This window comes from Helicoverpa armigera, chromosome 29, assembly GCF_030705265.1.
Source record: "Helicoverpa armigera isolate CAAS_96S chromosome 29, ASM3070526v1, whole genome shotgun sequence".
Classification (NCBI taxonomy): domain Eukaryota; kingdom Metazoa; phylum Arthropoda; class Insecta; order Lepidoptera; family Noctuidae; genus Helicoverpa; species Helicoverpa armigera.
In genome coordinates this window covers 1,132,886-1,152,444 of record NC_087148.1, presented here as the reverse complement: position 1 = coordinate 1,152,444, position 19,559 = coordinate 1,132,886, and the positions used below count along the sequence as shown (strand labels likewise).

The window sequence follows — 19,559 nt, the reverse complement described above, 5'->3', positions numbered from 1 at the left end:
TAGAGATATTTCGTATTTCTTGCGAAATCAAGATTTTTACTGTCGTATATTTTTATGTATTTTGAAAACAAAAAATCCTTTTCTTTTTTCAGTTATTTTTAGGCCATTGTTAGTTTAATAAAGTAAGGTATAGTTATCGGCACGAATCTTGAGCTCTGACCTTCACCTGCGCAGAAGTAATTTATTGGGTCCCTTTTGTGGTATGAAGTGAGGCGCGGGGGCGGGCTAAAGCGGTGATTTGCCCGCAGCGCATCGAGTCAAAGCTGTCACTCGGGATTGGTTCTTTGCTAATAAACCACTTCTGCGCAGATGTAGGTCAGAGCTCAAGATTCGTGCCGATAACTATATTCTATACAGTTTAGTACATAGCTATTAGTGCGATAATTAGCTTTGTATAGTCTGACCATTCTTATCCCTTGGGCCCAGCGCACCTTATGTTCTTTAGAGCCCTGCAAAACCCAAAATCAATCTTTATCTATACTATGTTCGAAAGAGTTCGAGGGACCGCGGCCCTGGTACATACGCGGCCTACGACGGAACACGACGGTTTTTAGTCAGTAAGAGTCTGACACTCCCTCTCCGCTGCTAACCCACAGCGGAAGGGGTCATTTGATGATTTTTGACGCCGTTAAAAAAAACCCTAGTTAAAGTAATTTTAATTAAATTGTTCACCATCTATGTAGTTTTGATTTCTCAATATAAAGATGTAATCATAGATAAAAAATAGATAACTATCATTACATTAATTTACGTGAAACCTGAGATGCAACATTTTGTTTTATCATACTGCATTCTTATCTAGGACTATTGTAATGAAATAAACTAGTAGATATGGTACGAAAGAATGTTACTTGTGAGATGACGGCAGATAGAAGAGTATGGAAGGAGAAAACATGCTGCGCCGACCACAAATAAAATTGGGATAAGGGCAGGAGGATGATGATAATGATGTAATGCAATAAACTAAGATAATTTAATAAATGGTAACTATGCAATCAGTCGAAACGGATGCAGTTGAGTACCAGTGTTTTATAGAGCGATTGCAAATCTGAGTTCCATGACCTAATTAAGTATTAAATTATATCATTTGAGCTGGTCCCGACTGTCATTGAACAGCCTTGGCAGTCGTTACGGGTAGTCAGAAGCCTAACCAAGGGGTAGGTATCGGGTTGCCCGGGTAACTGGGTTGAGGAGGTCAGATAGGCGGTCGCTCCTTTTAAAACACTGGTGCTCAGCTGCATCCGGTTAGACTGGAAGCCGACCCCAACATAGTTGATAAAAAGCTCAGGAGATGATGATGAGCTAAGAGAACCAAGATTTTTAAACATAAAATAATATAAGACAGTTCTAGCTATTTCCCGTAATTCCACCCGTGTCCGCTGGGAACTACTGCCCGTACCGGGATAAAATTAGCCTTTGTTACTCGGGAAGAGTGTAGTTTTTCAACAGTGAAAGAAATTAAGTTTCAGTCGTTTCGGAGCCTTTAAGGTACACATATTTTTTTTAGGATATCATATTAGTGTAATTATATTAGATAGAGATTATGGTATGATATGTATGGGTTTTAAGCAGTGAATATTAATTATACTGAATTACTTTGACTTTTAAGGTAGAATTCCGTGGGTAGCGGCTGACGCAGCCGCGCGCGGCCTACGACAGTCGTCGGCCGCGCGCGACAATAGTCAACATATGAAAATGTATGGCGCCGCTGCCGAGGCCAGCGACAGTCGCGCGCGGCCGACGAATTTCGTAAGCCGCGCGCGGCATTGTCTTGAAATTAGTCGATTTTGTTCGTCCGTTCCCTCTAGTCGAAGTGCTAATTGATATCCTTGAAGAAGAAGAGGATGACGTGTTGCTGTGGCTGTATTATGAAAATAGATTACCAATCTACCTATCTCTTTAAAAGTAGAAATGATGAAGGATACTACCAAATACTGATTCAAAAGCATTTGTATTGTAATGAAAACAAAAGGTAGTTTTGCCGACTAAATAAAAAACAATTTAATTCTGGTTTTACTAAAATTCTATAGATGTTATTAAGCGCTAGACCATGTTGAGATGCATACGGCCGCGCGCGGCTCACGAAATTCGTCGGCCGCGCGCGACTGTCGCTGGCCTCGGCAGCGGCGCCATACATTTTCATATGTTGACTATTGTCGCGTGCGGCCGACGACTGTCGTAAGCCGCGCGCGGCTGTCGTAGCCGCTATCCACGGAATTCTACCTTTAATGAATATAACATTAAGGCTGGATTTTTCAATCATCAGTTAACTTCTATCTGAGGAATAAATATGGCGGTTTGACATATTTTCCATACAAAAGCTGTCAAAACGTTAAAAATATTCCTCAGATAGGAGTTATCTGGCGATTGAAAAATCAGCCCTAAAATAAGGTTTATTATCCTCATGAAAAGGTCTTCATTCTACAATGAGACGGCTAAAATTCTAAATTATCTATTCATAGTACAAAATCATAGTCACCCTTTTATTATATACCCTTTTATTACCTACTAATAAAACTGAAAGGCTAATACTTGTACCTAATAACATTTTAGTTACTCAATATTAGACCTTATAAGCATGAACACTGAGTTTAAAATTGAAAAGCAGCATTGATTCTGATTTAATTTTAAGATTTCGATTCAAACAGAAGTGAATGGTTTATGGTTAATCCATCAATGATTGGATCAAGTAAATGTTGTAATAATGCGTATTCCGTGTTATATTGGTTCACTCCCAGTGTCTTGAGACACCTCTTTTAACCGACTTTTGTCTCTTTTAACCGACTTTGCTCCCGCTGTGGGTGCAGCGTGAGGCAGTGTCAGACTCTTACTGAGTAAAACCCACCATGTTCCTTCTGAAACTCTTTATGTACCAGCGCCGCGGTAACTCCTGCGAACAATCCCACAGCCCCTGCAGAGTTTTGGGTCACCTTCGACTGGCTTAGACTAATACTGAAGGAAAACATCGTGAGGCAACCTTTTTTTTTTGTTGTCGCTTGGCTAAAAATGCTATTACGCGTCCCCTTCCCGCCGGGGGACGGGAGAGGGGTATGTGGGACTCCCCGATAAAGACAGGCAACCTGAACTTAGTTTGAAGTTGCCTCCGACTCTCGAGCTCGTTGTGAAAAACGCTCATTCCTTCTCTCTTAATATATTAAAGAATACGTTGATATATTGATACATTGAACATAGCCACTTGGGGTCTTTACTCGCTTGAGAACGTCACAGCAGCTCAAGTGTAGGTACATCTTGAGAATTTTTGAAGTGCACAAAACTTATGTTTGGTGTATACGAGGCGTATAAAAACTTTGTATTCGTTTAAGTGGACATACATACGACTACTTATTAGTCGGTATACTTACAATTTGGTAGACGACCTCGATGGCGCAATGGTCACCATGCCGGACTGCCGAACCTGAGGTCCCGGGTTCGATTCCCGGTTCGGTCGACATGTGTGTGATGAGCATGCTTGTTGACCGTGGTCTGGGTGTTACAATATGTATTTATCAATATGTATATGTGTGCAGTTATATGTAGTTTATCAGTTGTGTTAGCACCCATAACACAAGTTAATTAATAACTTACCATGGGGCTAACCGACCGTGTGTGAAAATGTGTCCAGACATTATTGTCCAAAAAAAAAAAAAAATTGTGTCGAAATTTTCTCAAGATGTTTTTCAGTCTCGTAGTGTCTATAGGAATTTCTATAAGTACTTTCAACATTTTTGGCAGTTGTTACTACTGGTAGTCAGAACCGATTTTGAAATAAGCTGTGCACCTACTGTATAGGTCTCCAACTTCTTTAAGCTGTGTCCTAGAATCCATATTGTTTTTAGATTATAAAATGTAATTCCTGTATAACATAAGAAAGAATTGAGTATTGAAATTCTGTCAAAAAGTATTTTCAACTTTATTGCATTTTTATATTGTCCGGGTTGAAGACAGTCGAGCCTTGTAGCACACTAGTACATACTCATACCTATGCACTTCCTTAAACTGAAACCCCAACAAAGTTAGAAAAGACTAGCCAGATGATGTTAAACTTGGACTCAAACCCACACTCTTACTTCAAAGACAGGACAAAACTGAGACATCCATAATTAGCTCCCTACTAATTACAAATTCCGCTCATACCGATCAGAAAGAGGCGTGTATCAAGCAACAATACAGTCAGCTGTCAATTGATTTATATAAGTTTGTTCTTAATTAGTATTTTGAAGGCATACGACCTCACCACGTACAGCCTTGGTTGCGCAAGCAATGTACGCCTAGAAATGAGACTAGAGGTTGCTCGCGGTTTTGCTTGAATCCTGAAGGAACTACTTGTGTGCGGTAGATGATAAGTAGCCTAAGTTGTGTGGCAGGTTTCTAGCTATGTTTGTGTGAAATTTTATGTAAATCGGTTTAGTGGTTTTAGAGTTAAAGACAGTTTTGTGTGGTTGTTTCGTGTTTTTAGTGCAGTAGATGAGTTGGTTCAAATGTTTTGTACTAAACAAATGACAAGTCGTGGTTTAGCACTAGTAAATTGTATACGTGAACCTTTCCTTATAACCATCTACTTTAGGTGAGAACCATATGAGAATCAGTTCAGAATTTTTTAGGTTAATCGCAAACAGACAAACACACGCCACCGTAGAGGACTTTATTTATAAGTAACTAGCTCGTGCCAGCGGTTTCACCCGCATCCCGTGGGAACCTCGGCATGAACCCGGATAAAAAGTAGCCTATAGCCTTCCTCGATAAATGGGCTATCTAATACTGAAAGAATTTTTCAAATTGGACAAGTAGTTCCTGAGATTAGCGCGTTCAAACAAACAAACAAACTCTTCAGCTTTATAATATTAGTATAGACTAGCTTCTGCCAGCGGTTTCACCCGCATCCTTTAAGAGATTGTTACACAAGTATTGTTTTATGATGTTTGTATTTAATAATTGTATCGTGTAAACGATTGTTGGTGAGCCAAATAAATAAAATAAAATAAAATGAAATCCCGTGGGAACTACTTCAAGTACCCGGATAAAAAGTAGCCTATAGCCTCCCTCGATAAATGGGCTATCTAACACTGAAAGAAATTTTCAAATCGGACCAGTAGTTCCTGAGATTAGCGCGTTCAAACAAACAAACTCTTCAGCTTTATAATATTAGTATTAGATGCGTAATACAGATTTACTTTCGAATTCAAACCTATTATTTGTAAGTACCTATAGATTATGTTATTAACATTCGTCACAGCAATTGTTAGTTAACGGTTAAATTTAACTGCTTGGTTAATGTTACGGCTGGTTAAGTTTATTGTGAGATTAGACAAGGATGGTTAAGTTGCATCTTAAATTGATGCAGGTAAAGTTATGGTTGCGTATCGACCGATAAAAATAATTATGTGAAGTAATTAACATATTTTTGAAGATATTTTTTCAGAGGAATTAACAGTGGGTATATCCCTATGCACGTATGCTTTGTGAAAGTCTTCTAAAACCCACAAAGCGATTTCGGCCCGACTCGGGAATCGATCGAACCTCGTGCTCAGCAGCCGCACTTGCGACAGCTAGGCCAACGCGGCAGTTAGGCCCTGGTACATAAAAGGCCTACGACGGAACACGACGGTTTTTAGTCAGTAAGAGTCTGACACTCCCTCACCGCTACTAACCCACAGCGGGAGGGGGCATTTGATGATTTTTGACGTCGTTAAAAAAACCGTTGGCATAAGCTAGTTTCATATTTAACTTTATTCAAACAATTCAAGTTAGCGAACTGCGTATATTATTAGATACAAATACGTGATCAACATTCACATAACTTAATCAAATCAAATTTACCTACAAACATACGTAAAAAAGGCAAAATTTTCCTACATTACCGCGTAGAATTTAAATAACTGACTTACCGCAACGCATACTACAAACTTTTAGTCGGCCGATAGTTCGTTTGGGCTCATAAATCAGTACGAAGATGAATGGTAGTACGCACATTACAGAGATCAGGTATTTAGCCGGTATCAGACCGACTGAAAACTTTGATTGGAATCAAGATATTATATTATATCTTCTTCTACCTCCTGCCCTGTTCCCAATTTTATTTGGAGTCAGCGCAATATGTCATCCTCTTAAATTTTCCCCTGTCACTCGCCATACTGACACTCACTCCCTTCCTATTCTTTCATCTTTCAGGCAATCCATCCATCTTTTCTTAGGTCTTCCTCTTCCTCTCCATCCATCTACATTCATACTTAGCACACACTTTGTTGCATGCGTATCATCCCTCCTCATTGCATGCCCATACCATGACAATGTGCGGGCTTTCAAAGTTTATATAAAAATTCTCACGGACAGGACTAACTCGACTTATATCGTTAGGAACGAGGGTAACCGCAAATCATCATTTATGCATCAGATAGCTGATGCACTGTGAATATCAATGATGCTTATTTAAAAAAGGACCCTTTTCCTACTAATATTATGAATGCGAAAGTTAGTGTGTGCGTCTGTCAGGCTTTCACGTAAAAATTGAACCTATATAAATGTATGCTACCTACACAAATTACATTTTTTATCGTAACGAACCCTCCCGCTGTGTGTGCAGCGTGAGGAAAGTCAGACTCTTACTGACTAAAACCCATCATGTTCTTTCTTAAGCCCATTATGTACCAGGGCCGCGGTAACTCATGCGAACAATCCCGCAGTCCTTTAGTCAACTGACTCCCCAGTAACACAATGATTAATTATGTGGTACTCATGTAGTCTAGAGCCTGAAAAAAGACAGGATAGTTTTTAAAGTATTGTGGAAGTAATTCCCTTGGTACAGGTGGAACCGCGTGGAACAACTATATAACATATGCAGGTAAAATTGCACCTGTTTGTAATAAATAATGCATCATTTCTGGGAAATTCGCTGAAGCGTGCTTTTAAGAGTAAATCAGGAGTTCTCACGATCGATCTATATGGGTAACAACGTGGTAATAAAATGCATCATGAGTATTCGTATTGCACATCAAATCCTATCGTATATTTATATTTATGTATATTTATGTACCTATGTGAATGTTTGGGTTCACGCAATTAATACTACAGAGAGAGAAAAGAAAATGGTGGCCTAGTGGGTAAAGGACCAACCTCTCAAGTATGAGGGCGCGGGTTCGATCCCAGGTCAGGCAAGTACCAATGCAACTTTTCTAAGTTTGTACGTACTTTCTAAGTATATCTTTGACACCATTGGCTGTGTTTCGGATGGCACGTTAAACTGTAGGTCCCGGCTGTCATTGAACATCCTTGGCAGTCGTTACGGGTAGTCAGAAGCCAGTAAGTCTGACACCAGTCTAACCAAGGGGTATCGGGTTGCCCGGGTAACTGGGTTGAGGATGTCAGATAGGCAGTTGCTTCTTGTAAAGCACTGGTACTCAGCTGAATCCGGTTAGACTGGAAGCCGACCCTAACAAGATTTGGAAAAGGCTCGGGGGATGATGATGATGATTTATATGAATGTTTGGAATCACGCAATGACTACTACAGAGAGAGAAAATACAGGGAGTTATAAAAATGTGCATAATTGCGAAAGGGGGATAACTATAATTTTAAATCTTAATATCACTGTTTGACATACATATATACGTAGTAAGTAAATCGTTACAATTTTCGTTCATGCGCAATCATGAAGTTCGTGTGTTAACAATGTATAAAGTACAATTTATATTGTCAAATGATCAAATGGTCTTCTTCTGAGACACATGTTCAACCTAGTTTAAGTAATTATAATGTTAGCACATATGTTTAGTTACAGTTACAGCCTTTTTATCGTCCCACTGCTGGGCTGCAGCCTCCTCTCACACGGAGAAGGATTGAGCATTAATCACCACGCTTGCTCAATGCGAGTTGGTGATTTCAGACTACACAGTCCAGGTTTCCTCAAGATGTTTGTTTTGTTGTTGTATGTTTAGATTTGAAGAAATAATGTTGTATTTTAGTGTGCACTTTGATATTTGATTATAAACGATTTGATTTTTACTCAATAATGTATCACCTTACTAAAACTAAGCAAAAAAATAACTTTTACCCGAGTGCGTGAATTACTTTGCACAGGACTCAGAGCAAAACCGTCGTCAGAATCTAGTTTTAACATACCAGGCATTGAAGTACCAACCAGCTAGCTAGTACCTTTCCCAAGCACGACACTATCAGACATCTATCACTGTTTGTAAATGCATTAAGCGCACCGTCCATCAAGATAGCTTACATTGATTTATATGCTGGACACAAACGTGACGGACAGCCACTGCTGGACGCTTGAATAACTATAGTAAGCAGTGGTGTAATGTTATTAAAAGTACGTTGCCACATTTGGCCTGTAAAACGGTGGAAAGAAAACAGTGCTTGAAGAATAATGAGTCATCTCTTCTATTTTGGGGTCGACTTCCAGTATTACCAGGTGCAGCTGAGTACCAGTGTGCCACAAAGAGCGACTGCCTATCTGATCTCCTTAACCCAGTTACCCAGGCAACCCAATACAATCATGGTAAGAAGACTGGTTGTCTTTCTGGCTTCTGACTACCCGTAACGTCTGCCAAAGGTATTCAGATGACAGCCGGGACTACAAACTCATCGTGCCTTCCGAAACGTAGAAGATGGATGGGCCATCACCATCATCCGCTTCTTTAAATTTCGTTATGAAATAGCTGTTCCCCATTGCACTCGTATTATGATAGAGCTTCTCGCACACAGATAAAAAGTAGACTTTGTCTTTTCTCAGGTTCTAGACTATCTGTGTACGTAGTATTTAAAATCAATCTTGGCGTGAAAGCCCAACAAACAGATAGACAGGGTTAGATAAATTTCGCATTTACAATATTAGTAAGAATAAGGTTCTTTTTAAAATAAGCATCATTGATATTCACCGTGCATTAGCTATGTGATGCATAAATGATTTGCGGTTACCCTCGTTCCTAACGATATACGCAAGTAGAGTTCAAATCCTGTCTGGGGCTTCCCACATCCAAGATACAGTCGAACCTTTTTACATAAAAAACCACCGAATTCAAACTTATCTAAAACTATCTTTTAATTCTTGGGTACTTATCCTATGTTGCCGCATCGCAATCGGTTCAGACAAACGTGAGATAATCGCGTGTAAACATACATACAGTTATCGGCACGGATATCGAGCCATGACCTTCACCTGCGCAGAAGCGATTTACTGCCTTATTGCCTTATGCGTACGGGTGCGCAAAGGGATCCCCACTCTTCCGCCGAGAGCCCAATATCCGTGCCGGTATCTGTACATTGTAAACTGAGACCTTTTTTAAATCTGTTAAAAATCAAGTCGGACCACGCTGCCACTCGATCTCAGTGGCGTGCACTTGGAGAGGCCTATGTCCAGCAGTGGACTGCGATAGGCTGATGATGATGATGATGATGACGCTGCCACTCTGTCGACTAATTAAACCAATGCATCTTTATCGAACTATAGCTGAAGTAAAATATCTTTTGTTACAGATCCTGTCCAGACTTAAAGAAAATATATCTTCTAGCGCGACCTAAGAAGAATAAAGACATTACCAAAAGACTACAGGAACAGTTTGATGATGTGGTAAGACCAATCCCTTTTATAGTTCCTAACAGACAGACATGTGTTGCTGGGGAGTTTGTTGCGCCACTTATTCTTCCCAGCAAAAACACATAGGAAGTGGTGAAGGGTGGGCGTTTTGGGGGCTGTCTTTTGTTTTTGATGTTCAAAAAGAGCTATTTGAACAAACGTTTTTAGGTTTCCGTACCCAAAGGGTGAAACGGGACCCTATTGATTTCGCTAATCTGTCCGTCCGTCTGTCACCAGGCTGTATCTCCTGACCCGTGATAGTGACAGCGCTGAAATTTTCACAGATGATGTATTTCTATTGCCGCTATAACAACAAATACTGAAATCTAGAATATAATAAATATTCTGGGGGGCTCCCATACAACAACCGTGATTTTTTTGTCCGTTTTATAAATAATGGTACGGAAACCTTCGTGCGCGAGTCCGACTCGCACTTGGCCGGTTTTAGAGTTTGAGTGCCCTTAGAAAGCTAGTGAAATCACTAGAAATAATTGTAACAATTAATAGCTTTTCACAAAGCTACGTTGACTCATCTCCTAAACTGCTTGACTGATTTCGATTTTGTCTTTGTTTTCAGCTGTACGACAAACTACGCAAGGAATGTCCTAATTTTATTCAGAAGATCAGAATAGTGGAAGGTGATATGGGTCAGTTGGACCTCGGCATGTGTCCTGAAGATAGAATCAAAATTATGAATGAGGTATGTATTTTTTAAGCTTATTTTGCCTTTTGAAATCTTTCTTGTGTATCATCATCATCATCATCTCAGCCGGCGGACGTCCACAGCTGAACATAGGCCTCCCCCTTAGATCTCCACAGATACCTGTTGGAGGCGACCTGCATCCAGCGTCTTCCGGCGACCTTTAGAAGGTCGTCTGTCCACCTTGTTGGTGGACGTCCTACGCTGCGCCTACTAGTCCGTGGTCTCCGGCTTTTAGCAACTGTATAATTGTCTATCTTTCTCTTTATCGAAAATCAACATAAGTAATATTATAACTAAAACGGGTCCCCATCGCTGTCGACTGGGAGCGTGCCCAAGAGGCTGGCAGCATTACCTCGTTGGATCGCCATGCTGATCCTTTTTTTTCTTTGTCTTTTTTTTGTTTCATGTTGTGTAGTAATATTATTGTAGAAGCCTTATTCCATTTGACTAAATTAGAAGTCCTAAATCGTGTTTTAATTTAATTTTCTTAGGATGTAGTCTACACTTCTTATTAGGGATACGATTAGAATACGTTTTCTTGAATACTGTTTCACTTAAGTTACATAATTAGTTACTGAATTATTAAAACCAAACGTCTGAGTTTAACTATGTAAGGCTAGCCGCACACACTCAATAATATTGTCAATAAAGTACGTATTGTCAATAATATTGTGTGTGTGCGACCTGTATTGCGGTATTGTTCAATAATATTGTAGATTATCCAGAAATTCAGATTTTTCACGTCAATATCGGGGGGAGGCAGGGGTATTGTCAATCATATTGACGTGTGCGGGCGCACGGCAATATTTTAATTTTGAGTGCCTTTTTTTAGTTAGTAAAATTAATAAATACTCAATGCAACGACCTTTTTCTTTCGTTCCATTATGTTCAACGTGCGCACATGAATCTAGCTGCGGAGTGACTGAGTCAGATTGTACTATGAAAAATTGACAATAATATTGTGTAGTGTGCGGGGATCATTTTATTGATGAAGATTTTGACAATCTTGCATTGACAATATTATTGAGTGTGTGCGGCTAGCCTTAAATAAGACATAAGTGTACTAATTTAGAGTCATCAACATCAGACCTTTTCTGTGGCCTCTTCTCATACAAAGAAGGAATGAGCGTTATTCACCACGCGAGAAGAAGCGAACGCGATTTCATACTTTTAGACAATCCAGGTGTTCTTAAGATGTTTTCCTTCTCCGTTACATTATAAAGTATAATAAGTTACATTATTATTTGCCTAGTTAAAGCATTTTTTATATAAACTGACGTCTATTTGCAATAGTTTTTGGCAATGATCGTAATGTTATCCCACAGTTTGTTTGCGACATTAATATTCTACGCAGTTTTTCTTCTAAAACAGTCAAATATTTGCTCTTAAGTAAGTGTTTCGTACTTACCATGAAACGTGACGTTTGTTGACTGACTAAGTAAGAGGAAGGTGAATCATGTGATATTTATGTAAAATAGCTTAGTTTTTATACAATCATCTAGGCTCAGCAAAGAGTATAATCTTGTCTTTATGACTTTATGAAGAGTTCGATTTATATGTATTCGATATCAAATACAAAATACACACTTGCCTTTAAGCCTCTTCTTAACCGACTTCTCCAAAAGGAGTTGCTCAATTCGTCGAAATCTTTTTTTACCTATGTGTTTTTTGTTTCTTTACTGAAACTTAAAAGTTCTTATTTTCGTAACAAAATTCTTTCAACTCCACAAAGCTAAATTATCCCTTAGTAACATTTCAAGTAATTTGCCATTCATCTTCATACTAATTAGTTTTTTTGACGACCTCGATGGCGCAATGGTCACCATGCCGGACTGCCGAACCTGAGGTCCTGGGTTCGATTCTCGGTTCGGTCGACATGTGTGTGATGAGCATGTTTGTTGGCCGTGGTCTGGGTGTTACAATATGTATTTATCAATATGTATACATGTAGCTATATGTAGTTTATCAGTTGTGTTAGCACCCATAACACAAGTTAATTAATAACTTACCATGGGGCTAACCGACCGTGTGTGAAAAATGTGTCCAGACATTATTATTAATTTATGAGTACAAAAAAACTGCCGACTAAAAATTTCCAGTGAGGTGGTACTTAAAAGTGTTAAGATTTCTGCTTAACCAACTACTGCTATTGCCCTTATCCCTAAGACCTTAGGTACATGTAACTTAGTCATAAAGTTATTACAAATAAACAAGCTAAGCATACAGGTTTGTCTAGTTTGCAAGTAAGCAAGAAGTCACACTTGAACTCTAGTTGACGACGGGTTTAGGAATGGCAGGCCTATTTATAGAGAAAACTTGTATTCTAAGGATGTTGGATGCTATGTTAGAGACAAGGTTTTAACTTCGATAAGATATCTCCTGTGTGCAACAACAAGGCAACAATAGATTAATTTAAATACCTAATTAAGAATCCGTTCGCTCAAAATCAAAAATCATGTTTTTGATTCAGATGAATTACGAACTTCTTGAGAATTTCTGAAGTTGAAGTCTGAAATTTACTGCACCTTAAGAGGAGCAAATTCTTTCTCTGTTTGACATAAACCTGAGCTCAGTGGGACAACATAGACTTTGGTTGTAACATTAGTTAGAGAATAGACACACTTATACAATATCTTATATACAAAAATGAATTGCTGTTCGTTAGTCTTACTAAAACTCGGGAATGGCTGGACCGATTTGGCTTATTTTGGTTTTAAAATGTTCGTACAAGTCCAGGGAAGGTTTAAACGATACGAAGTTCGCGGGATCAGCTAGTAATAAATAATGCCTAAGCTGGCTGATCTCTTTCGAAAACACCCGCCGTTACTATTATATTATATTATGTAGTTAGTTACACTATTTCATATAACGTGTGGGTATGTATTGTGCATATTCTTTATTATACTTCTTATATCCTAATACTATAAACGAGAAAGTTTGCATGAATAGATATCTGTTTTTCTTTCAAGCAAAAGCTTACCCAATGGAGTTTAATAAACCTAGTAATATTGCTTTTATACCTATATCAGAATAATTTTACGGGGACATTTCCTTCTAAACGCTGTTGAAACAGACAGTATTTTTGTATTATTTTAAGATTTGCTGTAAATCCTCTTTATCCAGGTGGATGTGATATTCCACGGGGCTGCGACGGTGAGGTTCGACGAGCCCCTGAAGACTGCCGTGGAGATCAACGTGCGAGGCACGCGGGAGATGTTCAAGCTGGCTCGAGGATGCACCAAGTTGAAGGCCTTCGTACATATTTCTACAGCTTACAGGTATTACAGGCTTTAGTATCTCCAGTTTTTTGTTGATGATTCTCTATAGTGTTTTTAAACTTGCAGTACTAATTGTTAACTATGAGAAACCTGAAAATAATTTGGTGCCTATGTCTTGGAATATATCAATAAGAAACTTAATAGAAAAGTGTCTGAAACTGTAGATTAGCATAAACAGATAATAATAAGGTTTTCACATAAAACTGATAATTGTAAATACATATTTCGAAGAAAAACTGTAGACTGTGAGTATGTGAAACTTTAACGACAAAGAAATACCCTAAAAATGTGACTTTGTTTTGTTTGTCGACCAATTCGTTTTGCTATCGATCGACTGACGTTCTATTGGTTACACGAGGACATTGATAAACACAAGATACTTCGGCAAAATATAGCAACTAATATTTCTGGTAATTTTGCAGCAACTGTCCCCAAACCAACATTGATGAGAAATTCTACGAGAGTCCGTTACCAGGGGACAAACTGATTGATATGGTGGAAACCATCGACGCCAGGACTCTGGACAGCATCACACCAGGGTAAGTAGTCGCCAGGATATCATGCCTAGCTTTTACCGAACTATGTTGGTGGCTTCCAGTCTGAACAGATGCAGCTGAGTATGTCAATATTGTTTTACGTAAAGCGAATATAGATGCAGTTGTGTACTAATCTATACTATAATATTATAAAGCTGAAGAGTTTGTTTGTTTGTTTGTTTGAACGCGCTAATCTCAGGAACTACTGGTCCGATTTGAAAATTTCTTTCAGTGTTAGATATCCCATTTATCGAGGAAGGCTGTAGGCTACTTTTTATCCCGGTACGGGAAGTAGTTCCCACGGGATGCGGGTGAAACCGCTGGCAGAAGCTAGTGTTTTACATAAAGCGACTAACTATATGACCCCTAGATCCCAGCACCCCGGGCAAGCCGATACTATCTGAACTCCTTAGATAATTACCCGCTATACCCCTTGTTAAGACTGGATATTAGACTTTCTGGTTTCTAACTACCTGTAAAGACTGAAGATGAACAAATTACAGACGGGATCCATTTTTATTTGCCTTCCGAAACACACTTTACGACAAAAGTTATCCGGTACTTTAGTAGATTTGCACATTAACATGAAATTCAATCCCCTTAATTATCATCATCATCATAGCAGCGAATTGCTGTCCATTGCTGTGCCTAAGTTCCCCTCCAAGCATCCCGATTTTGGACAGCCAGCATCTATCTACTACCCGCCACCTTCTTTAAATCGTCAGTCAACTAACTTTAGTTCTCTGACGACATTGCTTTAATAATGATTATTCTTACAGTCTATTGGGCGACTTCCCCAACACATACGCATACACCAAAGCAGTAGCAGAGAACATAGTGCTGGAGTACTCACAGGGTCTACCTGTGGCGCTCTTCAGGCCTTCCATTGGTAAGCAAATATACACTTATATAATAGCATTAATTAACCATCAGGGTCTTCCCTGAGCTCTGAAAAAACGTATACTACACAAATAAGTCAGAAGGAGACCTGAAACGCTCGCTAGGTCTCAGACACTAATGGAATATACATAGAGCCCTTAGGCCAACCGACATTTTGGCTTACTGATTTTTTTATATATTTGTTTTCTCTCTCAATAAATTATAATGTTTCGTTGCAGTTATTGGAACAGCTAAGGAGCCTGTGTCAGGATGGATAGACAATGTCTATGGACCGACTGGTGTAAGTTGTATTTTTATTACTTTTGCTTCAAGTTATTACGAGTGATAGAGTTTTTCACAACCAATATTCTGAGACAGCCCTCATATGGATACCTAGACTCACAGCTACCACAAAAAAAATCGTTCAATATTTCTGTAAGAGTATAGCGAAAAGATCAACGCAGCGGATGTTTGCCTCATCATTGCCACATCTGGTTAAAAAGAAGGATTGCAACCATCTCTAAACTTTAAATTAACATCTGGCTAATAAACATCTAGCTGCAAACTAAACAACCACAAAAAATGTGAGAAAAATTCTTTCAGATTTCCAATATTACGCCTTTAGTATTTCTTACATGAATATGTAATATACTAGCCGTTTCCCCGCGGTTTCACCCGCGTCCAGTGGTAACTGCTGCCCGTACCGGGATAAAAAGTAGCCTATAGCCTTCCTGGATAAATGGGCTATCTAACACTGAAAGAAATTTTCAAATCGGACCAGTAGTTCCTGAGATTAGCGCGTTCAAACAAACAAACAAACAAACAAACTCTTCAGCTTTATAATATTAGTATAGATTAGAAATATCATCTTCTTCCATTCTCGCAGGTGGTAGTTGGAGCAGCGGTAGGGCTCCTGCACGTGCTGAACTGCGACGCGAAGGTGGTGGCCGACCTGGTACCCGGAGACATGGTGGTGTGCGCCTGTATAGCCGCTGCTTGGAGGACGGCCAGGGATTCCAGGAGTAACCACGAGGATGCCCCACCTCCGGACCTACCGCCACCAGTTTATAATTACGTGTCTTCAGAGCAGAAGCCTCTTACTTGGGGTATGTTGAGTAATCAGATATGTTTTTGCTGTATAAGTAGATGATTTATATCATGAGAGCGGTTGAACGGTTCTTGTGTCTGTAAATGTTTTTACATGCTATTAGAATATCATCAAATGATCCCTTTCGCTATGTGTTAAATCAAATTTGATACAACAGTTAAAGAAAAAAAACAGTTCAATAGTTTAAGAGCCTTTATAATATTCGTTTACAACTGAGGGAAACCTCTCAATAGCGTAGCAAAACTTATTTGGGTGCTAATTAAACAGACTGTTTAATTAGCACCCAAATAAGTTTCAAATAAGTCTTTTTAATATCATTATTCGCAACCAAAAATGTATGTTGCCTTCTAAATTACTAAGCAGCCACAATTAACAAGCATCTAAATAATACTATCTTAGCCACTAGTTATCTTCTAAGTACACCACTCTAAATACAACTCAGCATGATGGTTATTTTTAGCATCTAAATTTGTACCATGCATTCTAACAGTAAACTTCTAAAATACTATTAAATGACATCATAAAATATATTTATTTAGCTTTGCATTGTTTAACTCAGACGTTTAAAATGTAAGCAAGCAACATGCAGCAAGCATGGCTTCTGTCACGGCTCAATTAGAAGTTTAATCATGGTGTCCAATAAATAATTTATGTGGCTAGACTTATTATTTCCCAACTTATTTGATCTTATTTTATAATAATTTTACTCAAAATCAAAAACTATGTCTTTCCAGAGAAATTCATGCACTACAACGAAGTCTACGGGTTCCAAGTGCCCACAGTACAGGCTATATACTACTACCTATTCACCATCACCTCTTCCCGGTTCCTGTATACTCTCTACTGCTTCTTGCTGCACTGGGTACCAGCCTACATCATAGACGGCATTGCTGTCATCATTGGCAAGAAACCTATGTAAGTGTTTATCTAATCTCTATTCATAAATAATCTATGTATTTATAAAGGTACGATACCTTTTTCTCCACCCGACGTTTCGACCGCATACAAATTGCAAAAAACAAAACCTTTTTTAATATTAAACCTAGAACTTGTAATAAGTCTACATGGGAATATTAACACCTTTGACTTTCTGCATAAAGGTGTCATTGAACTGATGATGACATTTATGACTAGCAATGCCCGCATCCCGGAGGGTACCTACTACTTCACGCACCTCTATATCATCCTCCGAGCTTTTTTCCCAACTATGTTGGGGTCGGCTTCCAGTCTATCCGGATTCAGCTGGCTACCAGTGCTTTACAAGAACCGACTGCCTATGTGACCTCCTCAACCCAGTTACCCGGGCAACCCGATACCCCTTGGTTAGACTGGTGACAGACTCAAGCACCTCGATGTATATATAGAAGCCTTTTTCCCAGGCACCAGACTATTAGTTTAATGAACAAAACAGACACTGTTAAGGAATAATTCAATTTCTCTTCCAGGTTAAGAAAAGCCTACACGAAAATAACAAAATTCTCCGAAGTGATGGCGTATTTCGCGACACGGGAATGGAAATTCGAAAATAGCAACACACAGAAACTTTACAGCGAAATGTGTGAGGCTGACAAGCATCTCTTTGATTTCGATATGAGCACCATGGATTGGAACGACTACTTCTACAACTATATACGAGGAGTCAGGGTCTATTTATTAAAAGACCCTGTTGATACCGTTCCAGCCGGTCTCAAAAAACTTAACAGGCTAAGGCTACTCCATTACACTTTCTGTGCGATCTTAGGACTGCTTTTCTTAAGGTTAATATGGGCAATTTTCAGTGGAATCCTAGGCTTTTCTTTCTGAATTTATAGCTTAATTTCAGGGATGTGTAAAAAGGTTTTAAATAGGTGTTATTCGAGTGCTACAAGCTAGTTGATCTTTAATTTAATTATTGTGTCTTTTGAAATACTCGAAAAATATAGCTTATATCGATGTGATAACTGATAAGAATGGCAGTTAAGTAATTTCTTTCTTAAAGTAGGTGCTCTGGTTTCGTATTTTTGAAAGTGGGTTGGAAATAAAATCCGTCGAGCCGTTTGTGAAAGCAGTCCTGTTTGTTGGATCCAAATAATTAATAATAAAACACCTTAAACGCTTTTTGGTGCTAAGCCTCAGTAAATGATTTTTATAACGGTGAATTTACTTTAAAAACTGTGGAATAAGTAAAAACAACCTACGCCTTTTATTTTTATCATAGCAATGTGTTGCTTACTAGTTAAAATGAGTACATGCAGTGTTTTATGATCAAGGCGTGAAGTTAGCCTAAAACTAGGTAATAATTGCGTAGACTTTGGCTATAGGTATACCTAGCCTAGATATGTACCTACTTATTAAGAAATATGTAAGTATGATCAGAAATAAGTGTCCATGTATGAATCGAAATACCATAATGTTTTTCGTTGAAGATTTTTAATAATTTACAAGACAAATATACACACCTATTTTACAAGATTATGAAAGAGTTATTAACATTAAAAATGAGACAATTAAGATTCAACTGTATATCTAAAAAATGTTGGGAAATAAGAGTGCCTAAAGTAAGAAACATTGGAAGGTGAAACTTGTACGTAGTCGCGGTCAAACTAGACAAGATAAATGGAAGTAGATTTTAAGGTGTTTATAATATTTTTCCCTATGGGTTTATGTACATACATAGGTATAAGAATAGTGGGATTTTTATAGTAAAATGTAACAGAAAAGAAAAACTGTCCTAAAGAGATGGTGCCTGGGGTTCAATAAAGAATGTGCAGATGACAGAAAAATGTAGCTTGAGATATTTCTTTTGTTTATAAGTAGTACCCAATGTTATGGTATTATTATATATACAAGGTAGAAACTTCAGAGGTCGTCAGTCGTATTTGAGAAAACTCTGACACTAGGGCTTGTTAGGTGATAAAACCTGCAGCTCACTCGATAAGAAGGAAGAAACTTACGTAAAAAAATATTCAAATATAAATCGCCTGAATTTTACAAACAAATATGGGAATCAGGTAACAAATTATTGTCATTATTTTGCATACATATACATGTAAAATGTACCTACGATACGTATTTATAAATATTTAGTATAATTTGTGATACATGACGTGTTTTGCTCAGTACTTAGCTTTTAAGACATACATTGTTACTATATACTACAGTTTGTAATAAATGCCATTTCATTATAATAAGAATGATATTAAATAACTTAAATAAAATGTCTTTGTTTTTTTTTTGTTGTCATACTTATAGGCCCTAAAGTCAGTGATTCCTCAAGCATTCCTTCTTCAAAAGTATGATGATGTCCTCCTAGCCGATTATCAATCACGTGGTTGTTCTCATATGAGGAGATCAGCCAGCTGCGCAGGACATAATTATAGTGCACGCACATTTGCTTGGACACAGGTGCACTCTCTATTCCTTCACTCTCATAGCGCGATGGGACGGCGATCCGATCTAAATCCGTCTAGAGAGATCATAATTAAGTAGGACA

The 19,559-nt window shown here is 38.5% G+C and overlaps 1 protein-coding gene across 1 annotated transcript in view; it reads left to right on the top strand.

Moving 5' to 3' along the window:
• LOC110381860 (fatty acyl-CoA reductase wat) overlaps positions 1-19,284 on the top strand; it is a 37,283-nt gene extending 17,999 nt beyond the window's left edge. Inside the window, exons 3-11 of the mRNA XM_021342273.3 lie at positions 9,484-9,577; positions 10,161-10,283; positions 13,410-13,564; positions 13,987-14,103; positions 14,880-14,989; positions 15,219-15,280; positions 15,866-16,085; positions 16,822-17,002; positions 17,533-19,284. Of these exons, the coding sequence (XP_021197948.3) occupies positions 9,484-9,577; positions 10,161-10,283; positions 13,410-13,564; positions 13,987-14,103; positions 14,880-14,989; positions 15,219-15,280; positions 15,866-16,085; positions 16,822-17,002; positions 17,533-17,890 (1,420 nt within the window). The 3' untranslated portion in view covers positions 17,891-19,284. The remainder of the gene's footprint in view (positions 1-9,483; positions 9,578-10,160; positions 10,284-13,409; positions 13,565-13,986; positions 14,104-14,879; positions 14,990-15,218; positions 15,281-15,865; positions 16,086-16,821; positions 17,003-17,532) is intronic.
• The last annotated feature ends 275 nt before the right edge of the window (positions 19,285-19,559 follow it).